General features: G+C 43.8%; 1 protein-coding gene across 2 annotated transcripts in view; it reads left to right on the top strand.

Moving 5' to 3' along the window:
- Window positions 1-2,945: 2,945 nt before the first annotated feature.
- LOC140406726 (interferon alpha/beta receptor 1a-like) overlaps window positions 2,946-18,893 on the top strand; it is a 31,472-nt gene continuing 15,524 nt past the window's right edge. Inside the window, exons 1-4 of one of the 2 annotated variants that reach the window (XM_072494675.1) lie at window positions 2,946-3,135; window positions 8,421-8,544; window positions 15,731-15,778; window positions 17,967-18,142. In XM_072494675.1, coding sequence (XP_072350776.1) covers window positions 3,087-3,135; window positions 8,421-8,544; window positions 15,731-15,778; window positions 17,967-18,142 — 397 coding nt within the window. In that variant the 5' untranslated portion in view covers window positions 2,946-3,086. The remainder of the gene's footprint in view (window positions 3,136-8,420; window positions 8,545-15,730; window positions 15,779-17,966; window positions 18,143-18,893) is intronic. The other variant, XM_072494676.1, reaches the window with a different exon arrangement.

Below are 18,893 nucleotides of genomic sequence, written 5' to 3'. Positions count from 1 at the left end.
CGCATGCCTCACTCCATACTCCCCAATTGATCTACCCTCCCAACTCCCTTTCCCATTTCTCCTTGATCTTCACCACTCGCTCGCCTCCCTGCACCCCCCCCCCCCTCCCCCCCAGCCACTTGTACATATCACCAATTCTTCCCTGCCCTTCCACATCTGGCAGCAATTGTCGCTCCAGCAGGATGTATCCCGGCAACCTAGGGAACCACCTCCAGACCTTTTGCGCACTTTCCTCCACTTACGCTCCATTTTCCTCCATTTCCTGTATACACTATCCATCCCGCCTGGCTCAAACCCATGATTCTTGCACAGCGGCATTAACACGGACATCCCTTCCACCCTAAAATACCTCCTCAATTGATTCCATATCTTCACCGTGGACTGCACTACTGGGCTCTCTGAATACCTATTCGGAGCCATTGACAGCGTTGCCGTCACCAAAGCCCTCAAACTAGACCCCCTACAAGATTCCTCCTCCATCCTAACCCACTCTGCCCATTCTCCTTCCCACCATCGCCGTGCCTTATCCACATTCACCACCCAGTAATAATGAAGCAGGATCTCGCTGGAACGCGCTGCCGGAGGAGGTGGTGGAAGCAGGGACAATAGTGACGTTTAAGGGGCATCTTGAGAAATACATGAATAGGATGGGAATAGAGGGATACGGACCCCGGAAGTGCAGAAGATTTTAGTTTAGATGGGCAGCATGGTCAGTGCAGGCTTGGAGGGCTGAAGGGCCTGTTCCTGTGCTGTACTTTTCTTTGTTCTTTGGTCTTTGTTCGTCCAACCCCCTCTGCTGCCTCTGCCTCTGGAGCAGGGTCCTCCCGACCCTCGGCATCTTCCCCGCCCGTACAGAGCCCAAAATGATCATGTCCAATTTCTGAATAAATGCCTTTGGTATAAAGATCGGGAGAGCCTGAAAAATAAACAACAACCTCGGCAGAATATTCATTTTCATCACTTGGAGCCTCCCCGCCAATGTCAACTGCAACGCATCCCTCCTCGTAAGATCCTCCCTGGCTCCTCCACCAGCTTCCTTAAGTTCCATTTATGGAGCCCCGTCCATTCCCTCACTACCTAAATCCCCAAATACCTGAACCCATCCCTCATTACCGTAAATGGGACCCCCCCTAAATTTGCCCACCATCCCAGCTCACTCACCGGGAATTTCCCTACATTCAGCTTATACCCCGAGAACCCACCAAAACTCCCCAGCAGGCCCATAATCCTGCCCATATTCTCCAGCGGTTCCAAAAAATACAGCAACAGGTCATCGGCATAGAGCGACACCCAATGCTCCCTCTGTCTCCTCATAATCCCTGTCACTCCGCCAACCCCTTTGAGAGCCATCGCCAACGGCTCTACGGCCAGCGCAAAGTAATGGCAACAGTGGGTACCCTTGCCTTGTACCCCTGTGTAAGTCAAATCTCCATGAACTCATATTATTCGTCCTCAGACTCGTCTTTGGTGCCACATACAGCAACCGCACACATGCCACAAATCTCGGCCCAAACCCAAACCTTTCCAAACCCGCGAACAAGTACTGTCGCTCCACCTGATCAAATGCCTTCTCCGCGTCCATGGACACCACCACCTCCGATACCAGAGCCCCAGACGGATTCATCACTACATTCAACAGCCGTCTTACATTCAGCAGGCGAGCTGCCTGCCCTTTACGAAGCCTGTTTGATCTTCTGCAACCATCCCCGGGACACAATCCTCCATCCTCCTTGAGGCATACAAGATGATCGGAGGATTGGATAGGGTGGACAGTGAGAGCCTTTTTCCTCGAATGGTGATGTCCAGCACGAGGGGACATAGCTTTAAATTGAGGGGAGATAGATATGACAGATGTCAGAGGTAGGTTCTTTACTCAGAGAGTAGTAAGGGCGTGGAATGCCCTGCCTGCAACAGTAGAGGACTCGCCAACACTAAGGGCATTTAAATGGTCATTGGATAGACATATGGACGATAAGGGAATAGGGCTTTAGAGTGGTTTCACAGGTCGGCGCAACATCGAGGGCCAAAGGGCCTGTACTGCGCTAATGTTCTATGTTCTATCCTCCCCGCCAACAACTTAGCCAATACTTTCTCATCCGTGTTCAATAGTGATATGGGCCTATACAACCCACATTCCACCGGGTCCTTTCCCTTTTTCGGGATTAGCGTGATTACTGCCTGCATCATCGTCTCCGGCAGCACCCCCCACCCCCCTTCTCCAGCGCTTCATTAAACGTTCCCAACAGATGTGGTGCCAGGTGCATCGCAAATTCCTTATAAAATTCCACCAGGTACCCATCCAGCCCTGGGGCCTTCCCTGACTTTATACCCCTGATACTATCCAGCACCTCCCTCAGACCCAGGGGCTCCTCCAACGCCTGCCTCGTTGCTTCCTCCACATGGGGAAATTCCAGCTCGTCCAGAAACGGCCCCATGTCTATCTCCTCTCCGCCCGGGTCCACCTCATGCAGTCCCTGGTAGTACTCCCTAAACACCTTGTTTATTTTCCCTGGCTCCGACTCCACATCCCCAGCCCTAGTCCATACCTTCAATATTTCCCTGGACACAGCCTGCTTCCGCAACTGGTGCGCCAACATGCGGCTCGCCTTCTCCCCATACTTATATTGCACCCCTCTTGCCCTACGCAGTTGCCCTACCACCCTCTCCACTGTCAACCTGTCATACTGCCCCTGCAACTTTTTCCTCCTCGCCAATCCCTCCACGGTGGGCACCCTCGAATACCCCCTGTCCACCTCCACTAACTCGCTGACAGGACAGTCATGTTCCTCCCTCCTTTCCCTGTCTGGGATTTAGCAATAGTAACACTATTTAACATCAACATTCCAGATTGTTAGGGGCACTGTAACTGGGAATGTCAGTGACGCATTGACTCGGCTCGGCCGCTGGGGGCAGTGACGCGGTGACTCGGCTGGGGGCGGGTGACTGATGTCTTGCGGATGTGTGCGAGACATCTTCCGCGATGAGCTTATTTTGCGGCGTAGAGTTTCCTGTAAATCACATGGAAGCTGCAGAAGAGGTAGTTTTAGAGCCGGAGGAGCGAGCGAGGGCAGGAAGAGGAGAGCAGCATGGCGGCAGCTTTCCGGGCCTTTCTAACGGCGGTGTTAACAGTCCAAGGTAAGGCCTGGTCTTTTCTCCCTCCAGGGCTGAGTCCGGCCCCGGCCCCGGCCCCGGCCCCTCCTAACCTCCCCCAAACTCTGCTGGGGTCAAACACTTGCTCTTCCAGCTTGGAAATCAAGTAGGTTGCACCGCCCCTTATTGAACCCAACTTTTAATTTTTAAATGAACAAAATACTGCGGTTGCTGGAATCAACAACATGCAGGAAAAGTCAGCAGGCCTGGCAGCATCTGTGTGGGGAGAGAAAGAGAGTTGACCATTTCGAGTCCAGTATGACTCCTCTCCAGCCAAACTGACTCGAAATGTTAACTGTGTTTCTCTCTCCCCACAGATGCTGCCAGGTCTGCTGAGTTACTCCTGCATTCTCTCTTCCTTCCTTTTAATTTTAAATTTCTCCTCCACTTTGTGTTTGACTGGTCAAAAGATTGTGGCTTTAGCTTTTTGTTCTGTTTGGACTCAAACCTGTATTGAACATGGGGGGTCTGCGATTAAAAACAGAAAATAGGAGTCTACTCCCTCCCACCCACCCCACCGTGTCCAGAGATAGATTTGGGAATGGAATGAGAAATTAAAATCGCTTATTGTCACAAATAGGCTTCAAATGAAGTTACTGTGAAAAGCCCCTAGTCGCCACATTCCGGCACCTGTTCGGGGAGGCTGTTACGGGAATAGACCCTTGTTCAGAACCACAAATCTCATCTGATGACAGACCTGTTTTGTATTTCTGGCCTTTTTTTTTTGTCTTTATTTCAAATTTCCAGTACTGGCATGGTTACTTTTTTAAAATTGCGGTATTTGCAATACTCGTGTTAGATGAAAGGTTTGGAAAAGATTGCTGGACTTTCTTCGTTTAAACATTTTCCACCTGCCCTGCAAGAGCTGCTACGGTGCTGACAGTCATCTGGTGCCTCAAAGAACCTTCCATTCTTTAAGTAGATGAATCAATGTAGAATCGAGGGCCTTATTACCAAACCCAATTAATCCCCACTTTGATATTGGATATGATTTTGCTAGATGAGAGTATCTTGCGGCGTGTGCCGTTAAGATACACTCATCTAGCTTTTTCCTGCACCCTTCAGCTCAAAACTACTTTTTGCCTGAAAGTTACAAAAGTATGAGGTGGCATTAGTGTGACAATAGTATGGGACAACATTTTATCCCTTCAACTAATGGGATTTGAAGCTTCAGTAAGAAACCGGAGCAACAGGGTGACTGTGGAGTTTGCACTTTCTCCCTGTGTCTGCATGGGTTTCCTCCCACAGTCCAAAGATGTACAGGTTAGGTGAATTGGCCATAATAAATTGACCCTTATTATCCAAAACGTTAGGTGGGGTTATGGGGATAGGGCAGGGGCTTGAGTTTAGCTGGGGTGCTCTTTCCAATGATTGGTGCAGACTCGATGGGCCAAAGTCCTCCTGCGCTGTACGGATTCTATGATTCTAACAGTTTGAATAATCGAGTGGGTGAAAATATTATATCGGGTAAGGAAAGTGAAATAGTGGGGCAGTATTTGATTAAGGTAAAAATAAGAGACCGAGAGCAAGTAATAACAGTTTAACGGTTTCACCGTGCATCAGTTGCTGAAAGTAAGCATGCAGGTACAGCAGGGATAAAGAAGGCAAATAGTATGTTGGCCTTCAGAGTGAGAGGATTTGAGTACAGGAATAGGGATGTTTTACTGCAATTGCATGGGGCATTGGTAAGGCCACACCTGGAGTATTGTGTGCAGTTTTGGTGTCCGTATCTGAGGGAGGCTATTCTTGCTATGGAGGGAGGGCAGCGAAGGTTTACCAGGCAGTTTCCTGGGGTGGGAGGATTGCCATATGAAGAGAGACGGTTAAGGTTATATTCATTGGAGTTGAGAAGACGAGGGGATCTCATAGAAACTTATAAAATTCTGACAGGATTAGACAAGGTAGATTCAGAAAGAATGTTCCCTATGGTGGCGGAGTCCAGACCTAGTTTGAGGATAAGGGGTAAACCTTTCAGCACTGAGGTGAGGAGAAATGTCTTCACCCAGAGAGTGGTAAATCTGTGGAATTCACTACCACAGACAGTAGTTGCGGCTAAAACGTGTAATTTCAAGAAGGAATTAGATATAGCTCTTGGGGCTAAAGTGATCAAGGGATATAGGGAGGGGAGGTGGGTTCAGGGTATTGAACTTGATGATCAGCCATAATAATGAATGGCAGATCAGGCTCATAGGGCCTCCTATTTTCTCTGTATAATCTCAGGAGAATTTACTACATGTGCAGTTCAGGCTGTTCAAAAACTACAAAATAAATTGAAAATATTTCAAGTAAGATTGTGAAATTTTAAATAGGGGCACATGTAAAGTGGGGTGATGGAAGTGCTATGTGAATGGTATTGAAATAACTCCGGCTGAAATTGAGAGAGCTAGGGGTTTTAGTTGACCCAGGTCGATCCGGGTCCTCGGCGCCATGAGGCAGCAGTGTGCTGCCACTGTGCTGCCCTATTTTCTATTCCTAATCAGATTTGCAGGGATTTTCTTTGATCCCTACAGTCAAGTTATTTATTCAAATACTGTAAATCTAGTTGCCATTAAATTTAACTGATTGAACCTGCATACATAAAATTAATCATGTGGTGCATTTTGACTTTGGATCCTGTTTAGCAACATCATACTGCCCATACCAAACATTGGTTGTTAAGAGAATTATTTTCTTCAAAACAAATATATATTATAAAGAGATGCTAATAATGAAGTATGACTTAAGTTTCTACTGATATATGTACATAACTTTACTTTGTGAATCGTGGTATCAAAACAGCTCCAATTGCTTCTTGTGACTTTTTACCAGTCATTGAATGTTCTGGTTGAAATTTGTTCTGAATGGGACCTGTGAAAAACCAGAGACATTTTCTCAGACTGCTTGTGGTGCTGAGCCTGACACTTTGTCTTGGTTTCTGACACTCGGGGCTAGGGACTTCTGCGTAGAGATCTTTTTAAAAAAACACTTGGTTAAATCTGAAACTAATTTCTCTTAGTAATGAAATTTCACATACCTCAGCTGTCTGCTCCAATTGCCTGTCTTCTCAGTCATCCACTTGAATCTTTTGAAGGGCGAAGTCATGCATGGAACGTCTTATTCCACCGCCCACTGATCTCTCGTCTGACGTAAATCACCTAAAGAAGATTGCTTTCATATCTTGTACTTGTTTTCACTCCTGTGCCTAAAGAACCGCTGTACGGTACATATGAAGACTAATATAGACTCAGATTGTACACTAATTTCAACAAGGTGTCCTTTGTCACGGCATGTCCACTGTAAAAAAAGAGGAAGTATGGTGTCTTTTCTGACCCATCACCTCTACAGTTACTAGATCGTTTCGCCCATAATAATCATCTGTTTACGGTACACAAAGTTATATGTTTAATATTGATCGTGACCTGCAGTCGCGGTACTTTGTATTTAGTCTAATTTTGTTCTTGGGCAAAATAAGCAAGTTATCAAAATCGAGTAATACAACATCAGCTTCCATCACCAATGTAATGTTTTGTGTGTTTTTCTCCTTGGCACATGCACCAACTGGCATCAAAATTCGGGCATTTTGCTTGCATTTTACAAATGCTGTAACAAAACTACCATACATACTTGTGTAAAAGTCAGTCCCGTGATTTGTGAAATCATTGCTACCAAAGGGTTTGTGGGGTTGGGAAGAGAGCATTGTTTTAAATGTCCAGGTGATAATTGGAAAGGCAAGAGTGAAACCAACCAAGTACTTCTCAACGTGGATAATGGTAGCAAAAATAAATCCTAGTCATCATAAAAGTTACAAAGCGATAATTACAGTGATGGGTTAGTTTTAAAGAGAGAAAATTGTCTGGAACTTTGCAGAGTGCAAGTGTAGAAGGCGGACTCACTCAAAACCTGGAACCAAGAAAGGATGTGTTTTATAAAAAGCAGTAGAAATGCAATTTTAGGATAGGACTATTTTTTTAAACAGAAGTATATGATTAAGATTATTGAGCAGAGGATCAGGTTCAAAGGTTTATTTAACAGACTTCAGTTTCCTTTAATAATGGGTGGAAAACTAAATTAATTTGGCCATTCCGCAGCTTCCTAGCAACTAGAGGTCACGAAGCCCATTCTTTGTAGCCCAAGTCAAGTATGCATGTTAACCCCTCAACCGTTACTGATGTAATATTCTACGCCATGACTTTTGGCTGGAAAAAGTGGTCTTAAACATTTGTTTTAATAGAGTCTAAGTCACAACTACTGCTGCGAAACCTCTCTGGCCCTGAAAAAATATTTTATACTTGTGTAATATCACTTTTTTTTCTATTATGATAAAATGTCAATGTTTTTAATATAATTCTTTATAAAGTTTGTTTCTGATGTTTTAGTTGACTAATACTGGAGCACTGCATTTGAAGCTATTTTCCAATGTGACTTAATGCTTGAAAATTAATATGACTACAGTCCCCAATAAAAACACATGACATTTAGCAAAAGTTATGCATCAATCTTCATATACGTATGATTTTTTAAAAATGCTTTATTTATTTCTGATCATCTACCATTGCCTCAATTCTTTGTTTCACAGTTTTGTGAGAGAGGGACAGCTGTAAATGTTCTTTTCCCCACCTTCTCCACATGTTAACAATATCAATTGCAAGAGGCAAAGTCAAAGGCCCGTAACCTCTGGATTCCCCAGCGTCGTATTAGGGGGTACCCCTATGATGCGCTGAGAATCCCTCCTCTCAAGTTCCCAATGCGACCCACTCTGACTCTTTTCCCCACACCCACCTCCTGGACTGATCCCTGCCCTCCCTCTCCCTTCTCTTTCAGCTTGTTCAAGAATGGTTAATGCCCTCTTAAACTGAACTTGTTGCTTTGAAAGCTCCTGATTTTTGCCTTTATGGTTTACCAGCATATTCCTGTGAACAGTTTCCAATTGTCATTAAGCTTATTTGGTTTTGGGCTTTTGCTAAATATCACTTTGAGTCAAATAAGGCACTTTTCGTCAGCTTTTCCAAAAAAACTTCTAAATCAATACTCCAGGAAAGCCTCGTGTATACATGAACATGATTCGTGCCTTGGCTGGAAGCTCAATAACCTGAGGTAGGGAGCGAGCACGCCTTAACTTTAATCAGTACATAACACTAGTGCTATTAATTAAGAGGAAGAAAGGAAATGTTTTAATTTGAATATCTTGTTAATAAACTAAGCCTCTGCTTATTTAGGGAAAACCTTTGGAATTGTACAGTGTTTTTTACTTTGACATACATATGACGTTCAGTGCCTTGTATTTTTGGCAGCGTTTGGAGAAATACAGAGGCCTACAAATCTACAGATTCGTGCTTTTAATCTAAACTATGTGCTTAAATGGGATGATGTGCAGAGAAGCTACTACAGTGTAAACTATACTGTACAGTACAAAAGGTAAGCCACCAATTATTACTATTTCCTAAGTTGTATTTCTGCCACCCTGCATTTCTATATAGATTACTTTGTGGAGCAGAAGCAAGGTTGGAAATTGCACAGGGAAAAGGGAATCAGAGACGAGTAGGAACCAAAAGGATATTGGAGCGATGGGTTTCCCCGAGGAAGTTTGGAAGAGGGATTAATGGAGGGAGTTCCAGAGGACTGAGCAATTAACAGATATCAGTAGTAAAATGCGATCAGTGAACAATAAGGTGTAGCCAGCTTTGGAGGAGCACAAGCCGTGGACACGTGGCAAACGTGAAAACAATAGAGAAGGCCTGAAAAAATAATTGTATTGGGTGCAAGGCAACAGTGGAATTTGATCAGAACAGTGCTGTTAGGAATGCAAGACTTTCTGCAAGTGGGTGAAGGCAAGGAGACGAGGAAGGAAAAATTGGAGAAGTCAGTCTTTGAGATGATAAAGGTGTGTTTTAGGGTTTTAACTGAGTGGGAAAGTAGTACTGATAAAAGTGTGTGTTTGTATCTCAAGAACATGTGAAGAGTTTTCTGGTGTCTGTTATAAGGATTGTTCCTCCTGCTTTGCAAGCCCTACGAATGTAGCCTTAAAATAATTTCTGCTAATTTGTGGGAGCTCGCAGCTAAACCTTGACAGCAAAGAGGACGTTTGTTAAATTTACCACTCAATCTAGCTATGTTTGTCTTGCATTCCAATCGGCACTATTCTGATAATTCCACTTTCTCCTTGAGCCCCAATAAATTTCTTTTTAAGACATTCTCTATTAGTACATCTCTCTGCTTCAGATCAAACCTATTTTTTTCTTCGCTGCAGAGTAGTAAAGCTAGATTGGAAATACTGGTTGCCAGAGGCCGAGACCAGTAGAATCTGGTGACAAGATCATCTTTATTAGTATCACAAGTAGGCTTACATTAACACTGCAATGAAGTTACTGTGACAATCCCATAGTCGACACACTACGGTGCCTGTTCGGGTACTGAGGGAGAATTCAGAATGTCCAATTTGCCTAACTAGCACATCTTAAACCGCAGGTTTAAGACATGGCAGGAGATCTCAGACCCGTGTCATGCTCCTCGTGTGCGATGTGGGAGCTCAGGGACACGTCCACTGCCCCTGGCTCCTTCACGTGCAAGAAGTGTGTCCAGTTGCAGCTCCTGTTAGACCGCTTGACGGCTCTGGAGCTGCGGATGGACTCACTTTGCAGCATCCGCGATGCTGAGGACGTCGTGGATAGCACGTTTAGCGAGTTGGTCACACCGCAGGTGAAAGGTACTGAGGGAGATAGAAATGGGTGACCAAAAGACAGAGCAAGAGTAGGAAGGCAGTGCAGGTGTCCTCTGCGGTCATCTCCCTGCAAAACAGATATACCGCTTTGGATACTGTTGAGGGAGATGGCTCACCAGGGGAAGGCAGCAGCAGCCAGGTTCATGGCACCATGGCTGGCTCTGCTGCGCAGCTGGGCAGGAAGAAGAATGGCAGGGCTATAGTGATAGGGGACTCAATTGTAAGGGGAATAGACAGGCGGTTCTGCGGACGCAATCGAGACTCCAGGATGGTATGTTGCCTCCCTGGTGCAAGGGTCAAGGATGTCTCTGAGCGGCTGCAGGACATTCTGGGGGGAGGGGGGGGGAGGGTGAACAGCCAGCTGTCGTGGTGCACATAGGCACCAACGATATAGGTAAAAACCGGGACGAGGTCCTACAAGCTGTATTTAGGGAGCTAGGAGTTAAACTAAAAAGTAGGACCTCAATGGTAGTAATCTCAGGATTGCTACCAGTGCCACGAGCTAGTCAGAGTAGGAATGTCAGGATAGAGAGGATGAATACGTGGCTCGAGAGATGGTGCAAGAGGGAGGGATTCAAATTCCTGGGACATTGGAACCGGTTCTGGGGGAGGTGGGACCAGTACAAACCGGACGGTCTGCACCTGGGCAGGACTGGAACCGATGTCCTAGGGGGTGTTTGCTAGAGCTGTTGGGGAGAGTTTAAACTAATGTGGCAGGGGGATGGGAACCGATGCAGGAAGTCGGAAGGTAGTAAAACAGGGACAGAAATAAAAGGCAGTAAGGGGGAAAGTGTAAGGCAGAGAAGCCATAGTCAAAAATCAAAAAGGGCGACAGTACAAGGTACAGTGACTGAGGGGAGCTCAGTGAATAGGACCAGGAATACTAAAAGAAACAAAACAGGAAGTGAAAACATTAATGGTAAGCGACGCGGCAGGTTGTTACATGAAGATATGGGTTCGACGACAAGGAAAATTAGGAGAAAGGTTAAGAGGAAATATAACTTGGGAGAGGTTACTGATCGAGGTGTTAAGATTCAGAACAGAGGTTAAAAAAGCCAACATAAGTGTACTTTACCTGAATGCTTGTAGTATTCGGAATAAGGTAAATGAGTTGATGGCGCAAATCATCGTGAATGACTATGATTTAGTGGCCATTACTGAAACATGGTTAAAGGATGGTCACGACTGGGAGTTAAATATCCGAGGGTATCAAACTTTTCGGAAGGACAGAGTGGATGGTAAGGGAGGTGGTGTAGCTCTGTTATTTAAGGATGACATCGGTGCTATGGAGGATAAGGTTGAATCCATTTGGGTGGAAATCAGGAATAGTAAGGCGAAAAAGTCACTGATAGGAGTAATCTATAGGCCACCAAATAGTAACATTATGGTGGGGCAGGCAATAAACAAAGAAATAACAGATGCATGTAGAAATGGTACAGCAGTTATCATGGGGGATTTTAATCTACATGTTGATTGGTTTAACCAGGTCGGTCAAGGCAGCCTTGAGGAGGAGTTTATAGAATGTATCCGCGATAGTTTCCTAGAACAGTATGTAATGGAACCTACGAGGGAACAAGCGGTCCTAGATCTGGTCCTGTGCAATGAGACAGGATTGATTCAGGATCTCATAGTTAGGGATCCTCTCAGAAGGAGCGATCACAATATGGCGGAATTTAAAATCCAGATGGAGGGTGAGAAGGTAAAATCAAGCACTAGTGTTTTGTGCTTAAACAAAGGAGATTACAATGGGTTGAGAGAAGAACTAGCTAAGGTAGACTGGGAGCAAAGACTTTATAGTGAAACAGTTGAGGAACAGTGGAGAACCTTCCAAGTGATTTTTCACAGTGCTCAGCAAAGGTTTATACCAACAAAAAGGAAGGACGGTAAAAAGAGGGAAAATCGACCGTGGATATCTGAGGAAATAAGGGAGAGTATCAAATTGAAGGAAAAAACATACAAAGTAGCAAAGATCAGTGGGAGACTAGAGGACTGGGAAATCTTTAGGGGGCAACAGAAAGCTACTAAAAAAGCTATAAAGAAGATTAAGATTATGAGAGTAAACTTGCTCAGAGTATAAAAACAGATAGTAAAAGTTTCTACAAATACATAAAACAAAAAAGAGTGGCTAAGGTAAATATTGGTCCTTTTAGAGGATGAGAAGGGAGATTTAGTAATGGGAGATGAGGAAATGGCTGAGGAACTGAACAGGTTTTTGGGGTCGGTCTTCACAGTGGAAGACATAAATAACATGCCAGTGACTGATGGAAATGAGGCTATGACAGGTGAGGACCTTGAGAGGATTGTTATCACCAAGGAGGTAGTGATGGGCAAGCTAATGGGGCTAAAGGTAGACAAGTCTCCTGGATCTGATGGAATGCATCCTAGAGTGCTAAAAGAGATGGCTAGGGAAATTGCAAATGCATTTACCAAAATTCACTAGACTCTGGGGTGGTCCCGGCGGATTGGAAATTAGCAAACGTGACACCACTGTTTAAAAAAAGGAGGTAGGCAGAAAGCTGGTAATTATAGGCCAGTTAGCGTAACTTTGGTAGTAGGGAAGATGCTGGAATCTATCATCAAGGAAGAAATAGCGAGGCATCTGGATGGAAATTGTCCCATTGGGCAGACGCAGCATGGGTTCATAAAGGGCAGGTCGTGCCTAACTAATTTAGTGGAGTTTTTTGAGGACATTAACAGTGCGGTAGATAACGGGGAGCCAATGGATGTGGTATATCTGGATTTCCAGAAAGCCTTTGACAAGGTGCCACACAAAAGGTTGTTGCATAAGATAAAGATGCATGGCATTAAGGGGAAAGTAGTAGCATGGATAGAGGATTGGTTAATTAATAGAAAGCAAAGAGTGGGGATTAATGGGCGTTTCTCTGGTTGGCAATCAGTAGCTAGTGGTGTCCCTCAGGGATCAGTGTTGGGCCCACAACTGTTCACAATTTACGTAGATGATTTCGAGTTGGGGACCAAGGGCAATGTGTCCAAGTTTGCAGACGACACTAAGATAAGTGGTAAAGCAAAAAGTGCAGAGGATACTGGAAGTCTCCTCTAAAACATGCTGCTGTGCAGAGAGACCTGGGTGTGCTAGTGCATGAGTCGCAAAACTGCAAAAAGCAGAACTAGTGGGCATAGCCTCAAAATAAGGGCAAGTAGATTTAGGACTGAGTTTAGGAGGAACTTCTTCACCCAAAGGGTTGTGAATCTATGGAATTCCTTGCCCAGTGAAGCAGTAGAGGCGCCTTCATTAAATGTTTTTAAGATAAAGATAGATAGTTTTTTGAAGAATAAAGTGATTAAGGGTTATGGTGTTCGGGCTGGAAAGTGGAGCTGAGTCCACAAAAGATCAGCCATGATCTCATTGAATGGTGGAGCAGGCTCGAGGGGCCGGATGGCCTACTCCTGCTCCTAGTTCTTATGTTATTACGTTCTTTCGGGACTTGTGGGAGGAAACTGGAGCACCCGGAGGAAACCCATGCAGACTCCACACAAACAGTGACCCAAGCAGGAATTGAACCCTGGTCCCTGGCGCTGTGAAGCAACATCTCATGCAGCCAGTGGTCAGTCAGTTTTTAGCAAATTAAGGGTATGAAGAGTTGGCACAGTGTATCAACAGCTTTGGTGTCGAGCTCAAGATCCTGGTTTCTCATCATCAAGTATTCCCCTTTGTGTTGGGTGGGTGGGATTATTATGAGAAATCGCTTCCTTCTTGCTCCCTTTATATGTGCGAGGAAGTTAGTGGTATAGTGATAATGTCACTAGCCTCGTAATCCAGCAATTTAGGCTAATGCTGCAAGGACACCAGATTCAAATCACAACGCGCCTGGAAGAATTTAAACTTAATTTGAGTATTGCTGAGAAAAGACATGCTGTTGAAGTTTTTTGTCTTGCACTCATCGGGACAATAATGCAAGAATACCAAATGAATAGGGGACAACAATTCATGCTTCATTTACACTTCAAGCTTTGTTTAAATTCAAACTAGGCAGATTGACTCTGGTCAACCCATTGTACAAGGGAAAACACCAGAGAATTGCTGTTGCCTATTTTTAGTTGAACAGTGCAATTTTTTGTTTTAATCATTTACGGGATGTGGGCGCACTGGCTCAGCCAGCATTTATTGACTATCCCTAGTTGCCCTTCAGAGGCGGTGGTGAGCTGCTTTCTTTAACTGCTGCAGGCCCTGAGGTGTAAGTACACCTACAGTGCTGTTAAGGAAGGATTTCCAGAATTTTTGACCCAACAACACTGAAGGAACGGTGCTATATTTCCAAGCCGGGATGGTGAGTAACGTGGAGGAGGGGAACCTCCAGGTTATGGTGTTCCCAGATATCTGTTGCTCTTGCCCGTCTAGATGGCAGCGGTCTTAGAAAGTTCTCTCTGAGGAACTTTGGTGAGTTTCTGCAGTGCATTTTGTGGATGGTGCACACAGATGCCACTGTTTGTTGAAGGTGGAGGGATTGAATGTTTGTGGAAGGGTGTCAATCAAGCAGGTTGCTTTGTCCTGGGTGGTGTTGAGTTTCTTGAGTGTTTTTGCGCTGCACTCATCCAGCCAAGTGGAGAGTATTCCATTTCATTCCTGACTTATGCCTTGTAGATGGTGGGCAGGCTTTGCGGGGGTCAGGAGGTGGGTTACTTACCTCAGGATTCCTAGCCTTTGACCTGCTCTGGTAGCCATAGCATTAATATGGCTTGTCCAGTTGAGTTTCTGGTCAATGGTAACCCCGGGCTGTTGTTAGTGGCAGATTCAGCGATGATCATGAACTGCTTTGGTATCTTGAGGAAGCGTGAACATTGTGCAAACGTACCAAACATGTCAGTTATATGTCCCAAAGACAGGCGGATCATATAAAATCGAATGTCCCTTCGACTGTTGACAGCAGGCAACATACCAACCGTCATAGTATGGTATGCTTACGCATGCTAGAAGCTACATGCATTAATACACAGGACCCTGTTCTTTGCAGACAGAAAGAACATGTGCACACATTGTGTCTGTTTCAAACTAATCAAAATAGGTGACAGCCATTCTGAGGTTCATTTTCCAGGGCAATGCCTTGATCAGAGTCAACCTTCCTGTTTCGAATCGAAACCTTGGCAGTTGACAGTCAGTCATCAGTTAACTGGTGCATTCTCCATGGCAGTGACTCTACCAGTCAGAGTTCACTTGCCAACCACACTCTCTTCCTATGAAGCATAAATTGTTGTTCCCTTCACATTACGTATTCTTGCAAATTGTCCTGATTGCAAGAGGAAAAGCTTCAACATGTGTATTTACTCAGCAACACCCAAGTTCTGCGCTACCAAAGCAACTATTTGAACTTAATCAGTAAATTCAAATAATAAAAGTCTGGAATGATAAAGCTAATCTCAGTAATGATGACCATGACAATTAATATTGATTGTTTTAATGTCCTTTAGGGAATGAAATCTTTGCTACCTGGTCTGAACCACATGGGATTCCAGACCCAATGTGGTTGACTCTCAACTGCAGTCTGAAATGGCTTAGGAAACCACTCCATTTTATCAACTTCCTGTAAAAATGGATTACCCGATGCACTACAGCGGTTCAAGAAGGTGGCATGTCACCACCTTCTCCAGAGCAAATAGTGATGAACAACAAATGCTATCCTTGCCAGCAATGCTCTCATCCCATATAAAAAATAAAGGTTCTTGCAGAGCGTTGGATTCTATGGGATGAGAAAGAACCAAAAGGTTGTCCATTTTTGCTGTCATGTTCCCAGGCTAGCATCTACCTCCTCTCTCAATTTTTATATCTGTGAACCTGACAGTCAGTATGTTCTAGTCACAAGTATAAACGGTTTGTATAAAATATATTTTCAATTTATTCAAACTGTGTCCTCTGATATTTGTTAGACTGTTCCAGCAAGCACAACAGGTAAACAGCACAGTGAACCAAAATATGTAAGTATGTGTGTAAAGCTTTGTGAACATAATTAAAACTTAATCATGTTGTGGAACCTTTCTTTGATGATGGTGTGGGTATAATTCTCAAATTGCAATTACCATAAATAATTTGCATGTCTGCTTTTTCTATGCTGTGCTCTTTTCTATATCTTTTGGTTCAATCAAGTTGAAGTTTCTCCTAATTGTTGGGGTAACTTATTCTGGTTCTGCTCCTGACCAGTATCTATAAGATTCACCAAAGATTTGTCTTGATGCTTTGCATTGCTATTTTGCATGTTTTGATTGAAGCTGCACTTGCATTAATGTTTCTTCAACTTGTCCGAAAAGAAAGCTAACCTTTAATAAATTTATAATTTTGCTATGATCCCCATAGAAACCGATACCTAACATTTTAGAAAGTAATTCAAGTTCTCAGTAACCAACTTGAAGGATCACACAGCAAGATTTGGCCTGTCGTGACTGTACCGGCTATTAAACACCTATCTTTTCTAATCCCATTTTCCAGTTTACAAACTAAAAATAACGTTGATTAAACACAATTTTAGATGGGAACATAAGACTTTAAACTAAAGAACAGAAATTTACCCTCTTATTTTTAACTCAACCAAAAAATCTTTTGATTCACAGTTATACTTCACCTACATAGATAAGCTGCAGCGCTGGGCTGAGAGGTGGCAAATGGAGTTTAATGCAGAAAAGTGTGAGGTGATTCATTTTGGAAGGAATAACAGGAAGACAGAGTACTGGGCTAATGGTAAGATTCTTGGTAGTGTGGATGAGCAGAGATATCTCAGTGCCCATGTACATTGATCCCTGAAAGTTTGAAAATTGCCACCCAGGTTGAGAGGGTTGTTAAGAAGGCGTACGGTGTGTTAGCTTTTATTGGTAGAGGGATTGAGTTTCGGAGCCATGAGGTCATGTTGCAGCTGTACAAAACTCTTTTGGAATATTGCGTGCAATTCTGGTCGCCGCATTATAGGAAGGATGTGGAAGCATTGGAAAGGGTGCAGAGGAGATTTACCAGAATGTTGCCTGGTATGGAGGGAAGATCTTATGAGGGAAGGCTGAGGGACTTGAGGCTGTTGTCGTTAGAGAGAAGAAGGTTAAGAGGTGACTTAATTGAGGCATACAAGATGATCAGAGGATTAGATAGGGTGGACAGTGAAAGTCTTTTTCCTTGGATGGCGATGTCTAGCACGAGGGGACATAGCTTTAAATTGAGGGGAGATAGATATAGGACAGATGTCAGAGGTAGGTTCTTTACTCAGAGTAGTAAGGGCGTGGAATGCCCTGCCAGCAGCAGTAGTGAACTCGCCAACACTAAGGGCATTCAAATGGTCATTGGATAGACATATGGACGATAAGGGAATAATGTAGATGGGTTTTAGAGTGCTTTCACAGGTCGGCGCAACATCGAGGGCCGAAGGGCCTGTCCTGTGATGTTCTATCCCTTAATAGACATTCTCCTCTCCCAGAACCAGCCCAAAACGAATCTTAGCTCCTGAGGGTTTACTTCCATTCTTTTGTTTTACTCGCCTGGTAACTTTTAACCCCATGCCTGGCTTTCATAGTGAGAACGTCTCCTGAGATTCTTTCTCCAGCGCAAGCTAAGCAAAACTTTCTGGCCACGTTTCAAATCCTTGGCCATTTCGATCCAAGCACAAGCTCGATTTGCATTCTGGCAGATTGAACCATAGAGAGTTTCGAACTCTAGATTCCCCCCCCCCCCAATGTTGACCGACTGCCTGTATCTGAGAGCTTTCAAGGAAATCTTAAAAACTCTGCTGCTCTCAAAACCCATCCCTGTGTCAATCTGAATCACAAGCACCTTGTCTCCAGGTTAAACTGTCAATTAACTTTTGTTTAGACGTCCATCTCTATTTCATCTTGGAAGTAAATGGACAATTTAACGTGTAACTGTTTAGAATCCAACATTCTGTGATTTTGGAGATTAGCAGCCTAATCACTGTAAACACTGAAGCTGTGTTAAACCTTCCCAGCAAACTGGGCCTCTTGTTAATCTTTAACAGCCACATCACCCAGGCCTGTTGTTGGCAAACTTCAGAACAGATTACATAAACCCTTTTTATTTCTAATCCTAAATTAAAGACACCATCTCGAAACACGACAATCTTATAAACCTCATTTGTAGCAATTTATGGAATTGTTACTTGTTTCTTCTTAGGCGTTTGGGAAACTGGAAGGATGTGAAGGGATGTGAAACTATCAGCCATACAGAGTGTGATTTCACTTCGACCGACATCATCTTTTTGGGACAATATATTCTCCGTGTACGAGCGCAACGAGGGAATCAATCATCGGCCTGGTTGGACTCCAAATCTTTTAGTCCCTATAAGCACAGTAAGAAACTTCAATTAAAGATAAAATTTAAACCATATTTGACCATCTTGGATTTTCACCTTTAAAGTGTGAATTAAGAACAATTCAACAACTGTGGTGGGATGCAAACCTTTCCAGTAGCTTTAAGAATCCAGTATCAAGTGCATGTTCAGCATAAGTGAACGTTTCTTTTGCGCCTACATCAACAAAGTTGTCTGTGATACTTAAGCAAATATGTTTTAAAACTTTTTAATATAGTATTTTACAGCATACTACATAATGTAAAGTATATTTTTATAGATTCCAACCACGTATGCTTAAGCTGAGCGCATCAATTGAATAATTTACCTAAAGTTCATTAGCCCATGAGGTGAGGATGTCTTGGTCTTTTCATGCCATGTTTTGCTTTTTAAAATTAATTTTGAGTTCGTCAAGGTTGAGGGATGCTAATGTTCCTTAATTAAAGTATTATGCACTATCAACTCTGATTAATTATGATTGGATGTAAATAAAAGTTCCTTCTACTCTGCTACAACCTCGAAAGATACTGCAACAGTGATATTTTTCCATTTGTTGCACTATCAGTTTGTGACCTGTCTGAGTGGAATTGTAAAGTTGGGAATACCAAGAAAGGGTTCATATTGTTCATTTCCCATCCAAGCCCTTGAAACTACCAGGCTATTGGAGGTTTCTTTGCTACACTATATATCACTCAACCCCCTAGTCGATGAGTTGACTTCAAGGTGGGCTGACTTCTTCATCATTGACTCTT

The sequence above is a fragment of the Scyliorhinus torazame genome, unplaced genomic scaffold (assembly GCF_047496885.1).
Source record: "Scyliorhinus torazame isolate Kashiwa2021f unplaced genomic scaffold, sScyTor2.1 scaffold_808, whole genome shotgun sequence".
NCBI classification, from domain to species: Eukaryota; Metazoa; Chordata; class Chondrichthyes; order Carcharhiniformes; family Scyliorhinidae; genus Scyliorhinus; species Scyliorhinus torazame.
The sequence above is the reverse complement of the archived record's forward strand: the minus strand, read 5'-3'. Positions and strand labels throughout refer to the sequence as shown.